This window comes from Heterodontus francisci, chromosome 13, assembly GCF_036365525.1.
Source record: "Heterodontus francisci isolate sHetFra1 chromosome 13, sHetFra1.hap1, whole genome shotgun sequence".
In the NCBI taxonomy this organism is placed as follows: Eukaryota; Metazoa; Chordata; class Chondrichthyes; order Heterodontiformes; family Heterodontidae; genus Heterodontus; species Heterodontus francisci.
In genome coordinates this window covers 65806338-65823824 of record NC_090383.1, presented here as the reverse complement: position 1 = coordinate 65823824, position 17487 = coordinate 65806338, and the positions used below count along the sequence as shown (strand labels likewise).

General features: G+C 43.3%; 1 protein-coding gene across 1 annotated transcript in view; it reads left to right on the top strand.

The window, feature by feature from the left end:
- Positions 1–17487, top strand: part of LOC137376798 (echinoderm microtubule-associated protein-like 6) — a 741885-nt gene that overhangs the window by 412121 nt on the left and 312277 nt on the right. Inside the window, exon 13 of the mRNA XM_068045814.1 lies at positions 7141–7247. Coding sequence (XP_067901915.1) covers positions 7141–7247 — 107 coding nt within the window. The remainder of the gene's footprint in view (positions 1–7140; positions 7248–17487) is intronic.

The window sequence follows — 17487 nt, the reverse complement described above, 5'->3', positions numbered from 1 at the left end:
AGACAATGGTTTTGATCTTCCCATTAGTTAATTGGAGGAAATAACTGTTCATCCAGGACTGGATGTCAGACAAACAGCGTGACAAATCAGAGACAGTGGAGGGATTGAAAGAGGTGGTGAGGGTTTGGTAGAGCTGGGTCTCATCAGCTGGAATCTGACGTTGCGTTTCGGATGATGTCGCTGAGGAGAAACATGTAGATGAGAAATAGAAATTTAGTAAAGACACTTACACATATCACTTGTAGGGGAATAAAGTGGATGCCATTTATATTAAACTTTATCTACATAATTTTCTACTGGTAGTGCAGAATAAGTTAAAAGCAAATCAACAAATGAACATAGTACAGAAGACGATGCTGTGGACGGTTTTTGCATTGTACACGTGGAGGTTGCTACTGAATTGTGAAGCTCAAGTATTCAGGCAAAAGTCCTATCTATATGACACAATCCAATTGCAAAAGTTTATCAAGAGGGTTATCTTCAGGATCACTCAGTGTTCTACTCTTCCCTGGTTGCTGGTGAATCTCCTCCTCCATCTTCCCATAGTTTGACCTCTCTTGAAAAGTTGCAGCAGACAATGATGATGTTGTAAACCCTGATGGGACTATGCTGTATGTCATCCCTTGATTTGTCCAGGTGTCAACAACAACTTGCATTTATATCGTACATTCAACATAGTAAAATCATCCAAGATGCATCACAGGTGTATTAACAAGCAAAATTTGACACTGAGCCACATAAGGAGATATTACAACAGGTTACCAAAAACTTGGTTAAAGAGGTAGATTTTAAGGAGCATCTTAAAAGAGGTAATGAGGTGGAATTCCAGAACTTAGGGCCTTGGCAGCTGAAGAAATGGCCACTAATGGGGTGGAATGACAAAAATTGGGGATGCACAAGAGACCAGAATTGGGGGAACGCAGAGAACTTGGAGGAATGTAGGGCTGAAAGAAATTGCTGAGAAAGGATTTGAAAACAAGGATGAACATTTTTAAATTGAGCCTGGGACCAAAGGTGGGTCAGCGAGCAGAGGGGTGATGGGTGAATGGGAGCTGGTGCAACTTAGGATACAGGCAGAGGGTGTAAGGTGGGAGCCTGGCCAGAGAAGGATTCAGATAGTTGCATCTAGTGGCAACAAAGGCATGGATGAGGGTTTCAGCAGCAGATGAGCTGAGGCAGATCTGCTTAAAGAATATTATTGTCTCTCAATAATGATTTCAGTGGCTGGATGAGCCTTATTGTCTCTGCATTCACTTGGTGTTTCATGTTTTCAGTGGGTTGTCATGAACCAGGGCTGAAAAGTGTGCCTCTGGACTTCCATTAGCTATCTATCATAACTTCCTTCTCCTTCAATTAACCCAGAAGCAAAGTCATGAGCCTGCATTAATCTATGTTGCTGGTCACTGACTACCTGTACTTTTAGATAGTGGAATCCTTGCCATTCTGGAACATCATGTTACTCTGTTTAGCATGGGTGTCATCAGTAGCACTCTCGACTTTGAGTAATCCTGCCAAATGGAAGAATTGAAATGGCCTCTCGTTTTTTTGTCATTTTTAGATTGGGAAACTGATAAAGGTATTTGCCCCAGTGAACCTGTTTGATGCACTTGTGCACTGCAGATTTGATGACGTTTCAGCATAGCTTAAGAGAAAGTTCAAAGTTCAGGATCGTAGTCACTACTATTCTGCCACTGGTATTGTTTCCCTGTAGTCAATGTTGTGTGCAAGTTAGATTCCAGTGGAATGCACAACTCAGTCACTACCACCCCAGTGAAACCTGTGAAGACAGTTGCCCTTTGACATTCCCAGGTTTGTGTTCCTGAGTCTGTGCACATGGTTCCTTGAGTAAGGGCACTCTGCCTCTAATGCAAGCAGACCTGCCTTTCATCACTTCTTCCATCACCCTACTCCTCCTCCAAAAACTCAGAGAGCTATACTCAATGTAAACAATTTTCTACATTTAACCTACTGTAGTCAGAAAAGCAGTTCCAGCTGAAGTAACCACTTTCTGAAGTAATTGGCCTTTAACATTCTTTTTACGTGGATGGGCTGATTGCACAATGCATTCTTGAATTGAAGAAAATGGAAATTGCACAATGAAGCATTACTATGTCATTTGCAAGAAACTAAAAATTTAAATTAAATTCTGATACATTTTGTGCATGTAGAAAGATTAAATCATGGCCTAAATGGCTGGCTGACATGTAATGCACTGGGAAGATTTGGCAAAATCAATCCTTGTGCCTTTTCCTAGCCTGAATTATGACAATGAATAACACAGTTGGTCAAAAAATCTACCCTAATATCTCAAAAGGTGTTCTTGTTTTTGTCCTATTATTGTTTAATATCTGTTGTTGTTACAATTGAGTCAGTGCAAATCACAGTTTAGATTGTTAAAATTCACTTTATGAGCAGAAGACACATTTGCAAAAATTTCAAGGAAAGAAATAAACTCTGAAACAGAAAGGATTTTTATAGCCTAGAAATGGCTGTGAGTGATATGCAGCCTGCTTATATTAAATTCTTCTCTCAGATTTCTTAATGTTAGCTCATATATTTTAAATGAGAGGGCACATTTGAGAGTTTAGGAAACCAGAAGATGGGGCCAAATTCAATTTTTTTAAAAAGACAATTGCCCTGTAACTATGCTGTAAAATATTAAAAAGAAAAGAAAGACTTGTATTTACATAGTGTCTTTTACATCCTCAGTGTTAATTGTATATTAATTGTGTTTAATTGTATGGAGATGGGATTCATTTGAGCCCCTATAAATAGACACTGACTAAAACTGTGATTGTTGGGGTCAGGAAGCGTATGCTTGTAATGTGTAATTCTGTAAATAAGTATAAAGGGCTGGATTTGGTGGCGAGCTTAAAAAAATCGCGGATTGCCCGCACAGGCCGCACGCCAAAGAGCCACCGCAATCTCCCACACAGCGGCTCATTTAAATAGTTGGGGCGGCCAGCCCTCCCCCAAATCATTTGGAGGGGGTGGGCTGTCCGTCAGTGGCAATGGTGTCAGCTGCCTGCGCGCAGGCGCTGGCGCCATTTTGAAAGAGCAGCCAGCTCTGCCGGCACATTTAAATTTTTAAAGAAGTAACCCCCCCAAAATTAAATAAATTTATAAAGCCCCTTTCCCACACCCCCAATAACACTTTAACTAAGTGACTATTTGCCCTTTGCCCCCCCAAAACACTTAACTTTTACATCGGACCTTCACTCCTAAACTGCACAAAGTTTAAAGGTCAGCCTTCCCACCATCCCCTACACCCATTACGTTTATTTGACCCCATTCCCCCACCCCACACTTAAAATTGTACCTCCTCCCCCTCCCCACCAGTGTGGCGCCACGTTTTCCTGGATGGGGATTTGAAGGCAGGGGAGTGCCAGCCGCCGCATTGAAGATCGCGGCGGGCCCTCAAGATCGCAGGTAAGTCTATTTAAATGCATTCATTTTACTGATTTTGAACATTTTAATTGAGGTCCTGTCGCCCAGTGGCGGGGTGGGGGCGTGGGAGGGTCGCCATGGAGCCTCACCACCGCCAGGAGCATCAGGCCGGGCCCTCACGCCGTCGAGGTCTGTGGCGAGCTTCATCCGGAGCCATCTTCGGGCCCCTCCCCCTGCCACGGAACCCGACGCCTGGGGGAGAACAAAATCCGGCCCAAAGTGTCTAAACATTGGCTCCAGTTTTATCCTTCACCAACTGGCTTACTGGAATAGAACACCCAGGACGTCCCAAAGCAGAACAATGAAGTACTTTTGAAGTGTAGTCACTATTGCAATGTAGGAGATGCAGCAGCCAATTGCGCACAGCAAGGTCTCACAAACAGCAATGCAATACTGACTAAATAATCTGTTTTTGTGGTGCTGATTAAGCGGTAAATATTTGTCAGGACACCAGGGATAATTCCCCTTCCTTGAAATAGTGCCATGAGATCTTTTACATGGACCTGAGAAGCCAGATGGGCCTTGATTTAACATCTCATCCAAAAGACAGTGGCAGTGCTGTACTCCCTCAGAACTGCACTGGAGTGTCAGCCTCGGTTTTTGTGCTGGAGTGGGACTTAAACCCACAACCTTCTGCCTCAGAGGCAAGAGTGCTGGCAGCTGAACCAAGGCTGACATATACCATGCAAACACTTGATTTGTTTATCTGACATTCCTTTTTCAACAGTTGTCAACTGTCCATTCACGCTTCACCCTAGTGCCTATGTTTTGTGATGTTATTGAGTTTTGGAAGATTATTCAATTATGAGAGACATCATAACTTATTATGATTCTATCCTCACCATCTCCACCATCTCTAAGAATTGATACAATAAAGTAAAAAAGGATACACATCAAAAGTGGTAATTATTTAAACTGTAGGGGAAAAAAGTGAAGCATTTAGGGCAAATTCAGTGATCCTGCACTCAACGAAGAGAGTACTAATTGGAAATAGGATTGTAATGCAGTAGCATTGATTCTCTAATCTGCTTTCTTTTTTCATTGAGGATCACTGTTGGGGCAACAAGATTGCTGAATTTAATTACATGTTGCAATGAACTGTGGCTATAGTTATATGTATAATTTATGTGGACATGAATGTTTGAGAAACAACATAGATACCATATTTGGTATGTTCATAGGAACATAGGAGCAGGAGTAGGCCATTCAGCCCATTGAGTCTTCTCCGTTAGATTAAATCATGGCTGATCATCTACCTCAATGCCACTTTCCCACCCTATCCCCATATCCCTTGATGTCATTAGTATCTAGATATCTATCGATTTTTGTTTTGAACGTGCTCAATGATTGCGCTTCCACAGCCCTTTAGTGTAGAGAATTCCAAAGATTCACCACCCTCTGAGTGAAGAAATTCCTCCTCATCTTTGTCTTAAATGGCCTACCTGTTATTCTGAGACTATGTCCCCTGGTTCTGGACTCACCAGCCAGGGGAAACATCCTGTCTACAGCCATCCTGTCACACCCTGTAAGAGTTTTCTAAGTTTCAATGAGATCACCTCTCATTCTTCAAAGCTCTAGAGAATACAGACCCAGTTTCCTCAATCTCTCCTCATAAGACATTCCCACCAGCCCAGGGATTAGTCTGGTGAGCCTCTGTTGCACTCCCTCTACGGCAAGTATATCCTTCCTTAGATAAGGAGACCAAAACTGTGCACAATACTCCAGGTGCAGTCTCACCAAGGCTCTATACAATTGCAGCAAGACTTCTTTACTCCTGTACTCAAAACCCCTTGCGATGAAGGCCAGCATACCATTGGCCTTCTTAATTGCTTGCTAGCTTTTAGTAACTCATGAACAAGGACACTCAGGTTCCTTTGGACATCAACACTTTCCAACCTCTCACCATTTAAGAAATACTCTGTCTTTCTGTTTTTTTTAACCAAAGTGAATAACTTCACACTTATTCACATTATATTCCATTTGCCAAGTCATTGCCCATTCACTTAGCCTGTCCAAGTCTCCTTGAAGCGTCCTTGCATCCTCCTCATAACTTATATTCCCATCTAGTTTTGTGTCATCAGCAAATTTGGAAATATTACATTTGGCCCCCACATCCAAATCATTTATATAGATTGTGAACAGTTGTTGCCCCAGCATTGATCATTGTGGTATCCCACTAGTAACAGCCTGCCATGCTGAGAATGACCTATTTATTCCTACTCTCTGTTTTCTGTCTGTTAACCAATTCTCAATCCATACCAGTATATTACCCCCAATCCCATGTGCTGTAATTTTGTTTACTAACCTTATCAAAAGCCTTCTGAAAATCTAAATACACCACATCCACTGGCTCTGCTTTATCAATCTACAAGTAGCATCCTCAAAAAAGTCCAACAGGTTTGTCAAATATGATTTCCCTTTCATAAATCCATGTTGACTCTGCCCAATCATATCATTATTTTCTGTGTCTAGTTATCTTCCTTTATAATAGATTCTAACATTTTCCCTACTATTGGCATCAAATTAACAGGTCTGTAGTTCCCCGTTTTCGCCCTTCCTCCTTTCTTAAATAGTGGGGTTACATTTGCTACTTTCCAGTCTTCAGGAAGCTTTCCAGAATCTCTAAAATTTTGAAAGATAACCACCAATGCATCCATTATCTCTATAGCCACCTCCTTCAACATTCTGGGATGTAGCTCATCTGGTCTAGGGGATTTATCAACCCTGAATCCAGTTTAATTTTTTGAGTACTACCTCTTTATTCATACTAATTTCTTTCAGTTCCTCATTTTCATAAGTCCCTTGGTTCCCTAGTATTTCTGGGAGATTTTCTGTATCTTCCTCCATGTAGACAGACGCAAAGTAATTGTTTACTTTTTCTGTCATTTCCCTATTCTGCATTATAAATTCTCATGTCTCTGCCTGTAATGGACCCACATTTGTCCTTGGTAATCTTTTCCTTTTCACATACCTAAAGAAACTTTTAATAACCTTTATGGATATAAAAATACTTCAGATGTATTGTAAATACAAGTCCTTTCCTTTCCTTTTTAAATCGATTATAACATTGGAAATCTGTGTTGCATAGATGTGCTTAATTATGTTCAGGAACCAAAAAGGTTCCTCACCATTATGTTGCTCAGTACTTTGTAGAAGGGTGTTGAAAGTTAATTATGGAAGAAAGTTTATCTGTGTTCTAATATTTTAGTGGTAGCTCCAAGATCTTAAAATTTGCAGATTTGGAATGACAAATCTTCTCCCAGTACACTTCCAAACCTGCTGCTAGGAAATGCATAGAATCAACCCAAGTTGACTCTCCATGCTATTTGCTTCTCCTGCCTCTTCCAAAGCCCCTTGGTTTCCTTGCATAGCTCTTGTGATGGACTAGGCATGAGTAGAAATTTGCCTTTTAAATCACGTGTGCAATTCTACAATCATTAGAAGCTTATTTAATTTGAAACATAAGAACATAAGAAATAGGAGCAGGAGTAGACTATACAGCCCCTCAAGCCTTCTCCGTCATTTAATAAGATCATGGCTGATCTGATCTTGGCCTCTACTCCACTTTCCTGAACAGGAGACAGAACATATGTTTTGTATGCTAATGGAAATTAACGAATTCAATGAGTTTTAAACATGAAATAGTATTTTAATGTATTATAATTTTGTTACGATTTATTTTGTTTTGAACAGAAAGTTATGCTGATTCTAACAGTGAAGAATCTGATTCGGATTTGTCAGATGTGGCAGAGTTAGATTCTGACATTGAACAAGAAGTCCAAATCAGTTATGATCGTCAGGTTAGTAAATTCAATGGTAGTACTGACAATAGTATTATCATTTTGGATTCACTGATAGTTACACAACTTTTAATATTTTCAAAATTATTGTCACAGATATTTTAATCGTTTCCATTTAGGGACCTAAAATCCTTTGTGACATGAGTCTTGCAATTAAGACTTGTTGTGAAGAAATAGAGCTTACTACCTTAAAGGAAAAGCCTTCATTTTACATTATTTTTCTGTGAGGTGGACATAAAATGTTACAAAGTAAGAGTTCTCCTTCTGCCCACAAAATAATCCCAGCCCATTGTACTTCATGTGAAGAACTCCCAGCTCTGACTGTCAGCCCGCACAGTGTGGGAGCCAGCTATTTTCCCGCTGTGCTAGAGCCAATGGGTTGCAGTGGGATGCTTGTTAGGTGCCCCCAAACCACTAGTGGAATGTAATTGAGCCTTGAGCTCGGTTCTCATGCTGGTAAGAATGGGCTGGCAGCAGACACACTGTGTGCCCTGCCTGCCGGTTCTCCATCTGTAGTTAAAATCAGTTCTTTTAATGTTTGTGCTCAGTAAGGTAAGTATTTTTGTTACAAAAGCAAAATACTACAGATGCTGGAAATCTGAAATAAAAACAGAAAATGCTGAAATACTCAGCAGCTCTGGCAGCATCTGTGGAGAGAGAAACAGAGTTAACGTTTCAAGTCCTTCTGATGCTCTGCCATTCGGATGAACCTTCTAATGAAGGGTCGTCAACCTGAAATGTTAACTCTATTTCCTTATCCACACTACTGCCAGACCTGCTGAGTATTTCCAGTGCTTTTTGTTTTTATTTAAATATTAAGGTGGTCAACCAGCATCACATGTAGATAATATAGTGTTCCATATCCAATAAATATTAAAATGCTTATTTTCAGTGTCCTCATTGATTTGGTGCCAGGAGGGGGAATTGACTGAGTTGAATGGGAAGAGAATCGATAGAGCACAAAATACGTTTCAGATAAAATGAGCTGGCAGAAGGCAGAGAGGCAGTAGAGCAAAAGCTGCAGGGTGACAGGGGCCTGGATATTAGCAGGGGCAGGTTACGAAAGCAGGGGTGGCAGAGTTTTGGATGGGACATCTGCAAGCTGTGGAGTTTTAGCATGTGTCTATTGTACTTGACACATTCCCTGCCTGGAAGAGCAAATATGTAGATAAATCTCTGAGAACTGCAAAAATAATAGGCAGTAATAGTGGGGGATTTCAGCTATCCTAATATTAACTGGGGTGGGATTAATGTGAAAGGCACAGAGGGAGCAGAACTCTTAAAAAGCATTCAGGAGAATCCAACAAGAGAGGGGTCAGTTCTGGACTTCGTTTTAGGGAATGAAGTTGGGCAGGTGGAAGGGGTATCAGTTGGGGAGCACTTTAATGCAAGTGATCATAATTCAGTTAGATTTAGGGTAGTTATGAAAAAGGACAAAGATAGACTAGGAATAGTATACCTCAATCAGGTCCCCCAATTTTCAATTGGAGAAAGCTAATTTTACTAAGCTGGGATGTGATTTAGCTAAAGTGGACTGGAAACAGCTACTCGAAGGTAAATCAGTGGGAGGTATTCAAAGAAGAGATATTACGGGTTCAGGGCATGTATATTCCCTTTAAGAAAAGGGGGGCGACTATCACGTACAGAACCCCATTGTAGTCAAGAGACTTAAAGGAGAGGATGAAGGAAAAAAGGGAAGCTTATAGGCTTAAGGGAAGGTTCCTATAGAAAGCGATAGATATCTGCATACTAATGACACAGCTGTATAAAATGCTAGTTAGGCCACAGCTGGAGTACTGTGTACAGTTCTGGTCGCCACACTATAGGAAGAATGTGATTGCACTGGCGAGGGTGCAGAGGAGATTCACCAGGATGTCACCTGGGCTGGAGCATTTCGGCTGGAGAGACTGGATAGGCTAGGGTTGTTTTCCTTGGAGCAGAGAAGGCTGAGGGGGGACCTGATTGAGGTATACAAATTTGTGAGGGGCATAGATAAAGTGGATAGGAAGAACCTTTTTCCCTTGGCAGAGGTGCCAGTGATCAGGGGGCATGGATTTAAGGTAAGGGGCAGGAGGTTTTGAGGAAAAGTCTTTTCACCCAGAGGGTGGTTGGAGTCTGGAATGCACTGCTTGAGGGGGTGGTAGAGGCAGGAACATTTAAGAAGTATTTAAATGAGCACTTGAAATACCATAACAAACAGGGCTACGGGCCAGGTGCTGGAAAATGGGATTAGAATGGATAGGTGCTTGATGGCCGGCATGGACATGATGGGCTGAAGGGCCTGTTTCTGAGCTGTATAACTCTATGTCTCTATGACATCAGGGAATATGGGGATAGCATGGGAAAGTGGCATTGAGATAGATGATCAGCCATGATCTATTCGATTGGTGGAGCGGGCTCGACAGGCTGAATGCCCTGCTCCTGCTCCTATGTTCCTTCCTATGTTATGACATTTACTGAGGGCTCTTATTCTTCTTCTTTGGCCTCCTTCTCTCGAGAGACAATGGGTAAGCGCCTAGAGATGGTCAGTGGTTTGTGGAGCAGCACCTGGAGTGGTTATAAATGCCAATTCTAGAATGACAGACTCTTCCACAGGCGCTGCAGATAAAATTGGTTGTCGGGGCTGTTACACAGTTGGCTCTCTCCTTGCACTTCTGTTTTTTTTCCTGCCAACTGCTAAGTCTCTTCGACTCGCCACTCTTTAGCCCCGCCTTTATGGCTGTCCACCAGCTCTGGCGATCACTGACAACGGACTCCCACAACTTGTGGTCAATGTCACAGGACTTCATGTCGCGTTTGCAGACGTCTTTAAAGTGGAGACATGGACGGCCGGTGGGTCTGATACCAGTGACGAACTTGCTGTACAATGCGTCCTTGGGGATCCTGCCATCTTCCATGCGGCTCACATGGCCAAGCCATCTCAAGTGCCGCTGGCTCAGTAGGGTGTATATGCTGGGGATGTTGGCCGCCTTGAGGACCTCTGCGTTGGAGATACGGTCCTGCCACCTGATGCCAAGGATTCTCCGGAGACAGCGAAGATGGAATGAGTTGAGACGTCGCACTTGGCTGACATACGTTGCCCAGGCCTTGCTGCCGTAGAGCAAGGTTCTGAGAACACAGGCTTGAAACAGTCAGACTTTTCTGTTATGTGTCAGTGCGCCATTTTCCCAGACCCTCTTGGCCAGTCTGATCATAGCAGCGGATGCCTTTCCCATGCACTTGTTGATTTCGGCATCAAGAGACAGGTTACTATGATATTTGGCCTAATTAGGTGAACTCTTGAACCATTTCCACAGCATGGTCGCCAATATTGATGGATGGAGCATTTCTGACGTCCTGTCCCATGATGTTCGTTTTCTTGAAGCTGATGGTTAGGCCAAATTCGTTGCAGACATCCGCAATGCTGTCGATAAGTCTCTGCAGACACTCTTCTGTGTGGGATGTTAATGCAGCATCGTCAGCAAAGAGGAGTTTCCTGATGAGGACTTTCCATACTTTGGTCTTCGCTCTCAGACTGGCAAGGTTGAAACCTGCCATCTGATCTTGTGTGAAGGAAAATTCCTTCTGAAGACTTGAACGCCTGTGGGAGCAGCAGTGCGAAGAAGATCCCAAACAGTGTAGATGCGAGAACACAGCCCTGTTTCACGCCACTCAGGATAGGAAAGGGGTCTGATGAGGCACCGCTATACTGAATTGTGCCTTTCATATTGTCATGGAATGAGTTGATGATAGTTAGTAGCTTTGGTGGACATCCGATCTTTGCTAGTAGTCTGAAGAGACCATGTCTGTTGACGAGGTCAAAGGCTTTGGTGAAATCTATGAAAGCAACGTAGAGGGGCATCTGTTGTTCGCGGCATTTCTCCTGATACCGAGGGCTCAATACTGCAGAAAACCTAGAGGACTATAAAAAGTGTAGGGATGGACTTAGAAAATCAAAGAGATAGTGGTGTAGTGGTAAGGTCACTGAGCTAGTAATCCAGAGGTCTAGGCTAATGCACTGGGGACATGGATTCAAATCCCACCATAGCAGCTGGTAGAATTTAAATTTAATTAATTAAATTGTTTAATTAATTTATAAAAATCTGGAATTGAAAGCTCGTCTCAATAATGGTGCCGTGAAACTATCATCAATTGTTGTAAAAACCCATCTAGTTCACGAATGTCCTTTAAGGAAGAATATCTACCATCCTTACCTAGTCTGGCCGACATGTGACTCCAGACCCACAGCAATGTGATTGACTCTTAGCTGCCCTCTGAAATGGCTGAGCAAGCCACTCAGTTGTCAAGGGCAATTATGGATGGGCAACAAATTCTGGCCTTGCCAGCATTACCCACATGAAAGAATAAAAAATGGCATGAAAAAATATTGGCAAATAAAATTGAAAAAAGCCAAAAGATTTTTTTATAAATGCATAAAGAGCAATAGGATAACTAAAGAAAGAGTAGGGCCTATTAGGGACCATAAGGGCCTAACTATATGTGAAGGTGGAGGACATGGGTGTGATTCTGAATGCTTTGTGTCTGTTTTCACAGAAGAGAGGGATGACACAGACATTGTAATCAGGGAGGAGAAGTGTGAAATATTAAATGAAATTAACATCTTTGAAAGTGGATAAATTCCCAGGCCCAGATGAAATGTATCCTAGGCAGTTAAGGGAAGCGAGAGAAGAAATAGCGAAGGCTCTGACCATTGTTTTCTGATCTTCTCTGACTATAGGCGTGGTGCCAGAGGACTGGAGGATAACTAATGTTGTACCATTACTTAAAAAGGGAGAAAGGGATAGACCAAGTAATTACAGAACAATCAGCCTAACCTTGGTGATGGGAAAATTATTGGAAAAAATTCCGAGGGACAAGATAAATCTTCATTTAGAAAGACGCAGATTAATCAAAGACAGGCAGCATGGATTTGTTAAGGAAAGGTCGTGTCCGATAAACATGATTGAATTTTTTGAGGAGGTAACAGGGAGGGTCTATGAGGGTAGTTCATTTGATGTAGTCTATATGTATTTTTGCAAGGCGTTTGGATAAGGTCCCACATGGCAGACTGGTCACAAAAGTAAAAGCCCATGGGATCCGAGGCAAAGTAGCAAGTTGGATCCAAAATTGGCTCAGAGGCAGAAGCAAAGGGTAATGGTCGATAGGTGTTTTTGTGACTGGAAGACTGGTTCCAGTGGGGTTCTGTAGGGCTCAGTACCAGGTCCCTTACTTTATGTGGTATATATCAATGAGTTGAAATTGAATGTAGGGGGTATGATTAAGAAGTTTACAGATGATACAAAAATTGGCCATGTGGTTGATAATGAAGAAGAAAGCTGAAGACTGCAGGATAACTAGTCAGGTGGGTGAAACAGTGACAAATGGAGTTCAATCTAAAGAAGTGTGAGGTAATGTATTTTGGGAAGTCTAACAAGGCAAGGGAATACACAATAAATGGTAGGTTACTGAGAAGTATAGAGGAACAGAGAGACCTTGGAGTGCATATCCACAGATCCCTGAAGGTGGCTGGACAGGTAGATAAAGTGGTTGAGAAGACATACAGGATACTTGCCTTTATTAGAGTCATACAGAGATACAGCACTGAAACAGGCCCTTTGGCCCACTGAGTCTGTGCCGACCATCAACCACCCATTTATAATAATCCTACATTAATCCCATATTCCCTACCACATCCCCACCTTCCCTCAATTCTCCCACCACCTACTTACACTAGGGGCAATTTACAATGGCCAATTTACCTATCAACCTGCAAGTCTTTGGCTGTGGGAGGAAACTGGAGCACCCAGCAGAAATCCACGCGATCACAGGGAGAACTTGCAAACTCCACACAGGCAGTACCCAGAACCGAACCTGGGTTGCTGGAGCTATGAGGCTCTGGTGCTAACCACTGCGCCACTGTGCCGCCCCTTAGCCAAGGTTTATAATATAAGAGCAGAGAGGTTATGCTGGAACTGTATAAAACACTGTTTAGGCCACAGCTGGAGTACTGTGTGCAGTTATGGTCACCACCCTACAGGAAAGATGTGATTGAAGTAGAGAGAGTACAGATGAAATTTACGTGGATGTTGCCTGGACTGGAGAATTTTAGTTATGAGGAAAGATTGGATAGGCTAGGGTTGTTTTCTTTGGAACAGAGAAGGCTGAGGGGAGACCTCATTGAAGTGTATAAAATTATGAAGGGTCTAGATAGAAATGGATAGGAAGGCCCTATTCCCCTTGGTTGAGAGGTCCATAACCAGGAGCATAGATTTAGGGTAAGTGGTAGGAGATTTAGCAGGGATTTGAGGGGAGATTTTTTCACATTGAGAGTGGTGGGGATCTGGAACTCACTGCCTGGAAGGGAGGTCTAGGCAGAAACCCTCATAACATGTAAAAAGTACTTGGAAATACACTTGATGTGCTGTAACCTACAAGGCTATGGGCTAAGAGCCAGAAAGTGGGATTCGGCTGGATGGCTGCTTGTTGGCCTTTGCAAACACAATGGCCTCCATCCTTGCTGTAAATTTTTATGATTCTATTTCTGTGAAGTCAGCCTGATTGACAGGCTTGGCTTCCAGTCAGACGGAGAAGCTTCTGGAACAGGCCACAGGGGCAGTTAGGTTCGATCCTTGACCCTAGGGTGGGGGAGGAGGGGGCGGAGGTTCTGATACCAGGCATTGGTTGTCCTGAGGTCCTTGTATAAGGGCTGGGAGAGCTTAGGGTCAGGAGGAAGCACTCCTGCTCTTCCTGGCCCACAGGCAGTGCTGTAAAGGCACTTAACCTTCTCCATAAGTTGTCCTTGCCTCCCTTCTGCAGTTGGGTTTCCTGAGACAACTTGCAAATCAGAGCCTGCCAACCTCATTAAAATATTTAAGTTTGCAATCAGTATCCTGGGAACAGGTTAGCTGCCCACCCCTTGTCCTGCCTCCGTTAAACTTGTAAGTGGGTGGGTTGGGGTCAGGCTTCACCTTTTAAAATTTTGACATCTGAGCCCACTCCAGCCCATCTGCTTTTGGGTGTTAAAATTCAACCCTGGGATTCAAAGTAGATGGGAGGATGTGGGGCTTTGGGAACAAGAGGAAGGAGAGGTGACAGCTGTGCAGATGGTCTCAATTTTGTTAGTGAAGAAATCCATGTGATCTTCTCTCTTTGATGTTAGAGTTGTAAGTGGGATTTGAGGGATTTAAGGAGGCAATTAGCTCTATTTGCCTTCCATTCAACCGGTACTAATGAGTGGATTTAGCTGAGGATAGCAAAGCATGAGATAGTGCTTGGCATGATGAAAACAGGTCTGACAATGGATGGCTAGGCCATTTAAGTGCCAAGTGCATTCAAGTTTATATCTCTCAAAATCATAGGACATCCCAAAATGCTTTACAGCTAATTAAGCACTTTTGAAGGGTTGTGACTGTTGAAATGTAGGAAATATGGCAGCCAATTTGCTCACAGCAAAGTCCCACAAATGGCAATGAGGTGCATGACCAAGTAATCTATTTTAGTGATATTTGTTGAGGAATAAATATTGGCCAGGATACCAGGAGAATTGATTATGATTAGAGATACAGCACTGAAACAGGCCCTTCGGCCCACCGAGTCTGTGCCGAACATCAACCACCCATTTTATACTAATCCTACACTAATCCCATATTCCGAACAAACATCCCCACCTATCCCTATATTTCCCTACCACCTACCTATACTAGTGACAATTTATAATGGCCAATTTACCTATCAACCTGCAAGTCTTTTGGCTTGTGGGAGGAAACCAGAGCACCCGGAGAAAATCCACGCAGACACAGGGAGAACTTGCAAACTCCACACAGGCAGTACCCGGAATCGAACCCGGGTCCCTGGAGCTGTGAGGCTGCGGTGCTAACCACTGCGCCACTGTGCCGCCCTAACTACAACACAAGAACACAACACAAGAATTAGGAGCAGGAGCAGGCCATTTGGCCCCTCGAGCCTGCTTCGCCATTCGATAAGGTCATGGCTGATCTGATTGTGGCCTCAACTCCTGTCTGCCCCCCATAACTCATGACTCCCTTGCCAATCAAAAATCTATCTAACTCAACCTTGAATATATTCAATGATCCAGCCTCCACTGTTCTCTGGGGAAGAGAATTCCACAGACTAATGACCCTCTCAGAGAAAGAAATTTCTCCTCACCTCAGTCTTAATGGGAGACCCTTAATTTTCAAACTGTGTCCCTAGTTCTCGACTCCCCGATGAGAGGAAACATCCTCTCAGCATCCACCCTGTCAAGTCCCCTCAAGATCTTACACGTCTCCATAAGATCATCTCTTATTCTTCTAAACTCCTTTCCTCATAAGATAACCCCTTCATCCCAGGAACCAGTCGAGTGAACCTTCTCTTAAAGGCCTGCTACCCGACCCAAACCCGATGGGACCCGACGACATGTGTCGGGTCAGGTCAGGTTGCACTTCCGGGTCTGGCATTTGGGCTCGGGTCAGGCCGGGCCGGACATGCTCTATCACAGGTAAGTAGATTACTGTTAATTTAACTTTTGGACTAGACAGATGGTTTTGTTACACTTATTTTAAGCTTGTGCAGATCAGCAAGAAAGTGAAAAATGGAAGGTAAGTTAACTGATGGTCGGTCGGGCGCGGGAAAAAATGAAAGGACTCGGGCCAGGTCAGGCTCGGGTTGATGTGATTCTGTCGGACTCAGGTCAGGTTTTTCTTTGCAGACCCGAGCAGACCTTTACCTTCTTTGAATTGCTTCTAATGGAATTATGTCCTTTCTTAAGTAAGGAGACCAAAACTGTACACAGTACTCCAGACGCAGTCTAAGGCCCTATACAGCTGGGGCGGCACAGTGGTGCAGTGGTTAGCACTGCAGCCTCACAGCTCCAGGGACCCGGGTTCGATTCTGGGCACTGCCTGTGTGGAGTTTGCAAGTTCTCCCTGTGTCTGCGTGGGTTTTCTCCGGGTGCTCCGGTTTCCTCCCACAAGCCAAAAGACTTGCAGGTTGGTAGGTAAATTGGCCATTATAAATTGTCACTAGTATAGGTAGGTGGTAGGGAAATATAGGGACAGATGGGGATGTTTGGTAGGAATATGGGATTAGTGTAGGATTAGTATAAATGGGTGGTTGATGGTCGGCACAGACTCGGTGGGCCGAAGGGCCTGTTTCAGTGCTGTATCTCTAATCTAATCTAAAAACTCTTCCCTACTTTTATACTTGATTCCCCTAGCAATAAATGCCAACATTCTGTTTGCCTTACTAATCACTTGCTGTACCTGCATGCCAACATTTTGTGATTCATGGACCAGGACGCCCAGATCCTTCTGTACTGTTGAGTCCTGCAGTCTCTCTCCATTCAAATAATATACTGTTTTTCTATTCTTCCTGCCAAAATGGCCAAGTTCACATTTTGCCACATTATACTCCATCTGCTAAATTTTTGCTCACTCACTTAACCTACCTAAATCTCTTTGTAAACTCTTTGTGTCCTCTTGACAGCTTACTTTCTTACCTATCTTTGTGTCATCAGCAAATTTAGCTACCATACATTTGGTCCCTTCATCCAAGTCATTGATATAGATTGTAAATAGTTGAGGCCCCAGCACTGATCGCTGTAGCACTCCACTAGTAATGGCTTGCCAACCTGAAAATGACCCATCTATCCCTACTCCCTGCGTCCAGTTAGCTAACCAATCCTCTATTCATGCTAATATGTTACCCCCTAAACCATGAGGTCTTAGTTTGTGTAGTAACACTTTGACATGGCACCTTATCGAATGCCTTTTGGAAATCCAATATACCATATCTACAGGTTCCCCTTTATCCACCTTTGAATAGTGCCATGGGATGGCCACCTGAGAGGGCATATAGGGCTTCAGTTTAACATCTCATTCAAAAGACAGAACTCTTACAGTGCAGCACTTCCTCTGTTGGTCTGGATTATGTGCTCGCTTTCTGGACTCTGACTCCCTTCTGACTCAGAGGTGAGGGTAATACTACTGAGCCAAGGCTGATGTAAATGCCCTGAAAGTATGCAGCCCTTCAGGTGTATTCAGTTTGCAACTTGGATGGAATGCAGCAGAAGGAAGACAGATGAGGTTGTCATCTGGATATGCCAAGTCTCAAACTTGCCCTGGGGTTCCTGTCTGGCCTCCACCTGGTACAAGTAAATCCATCGTTGCAGAAGGGTGTGGGGACTCCTTACATCGGTAGTTCATACATACTTGATCTTTAATAGGCCCGTAGAGCATTGGTAACTGATTTCACTGGTGAAACC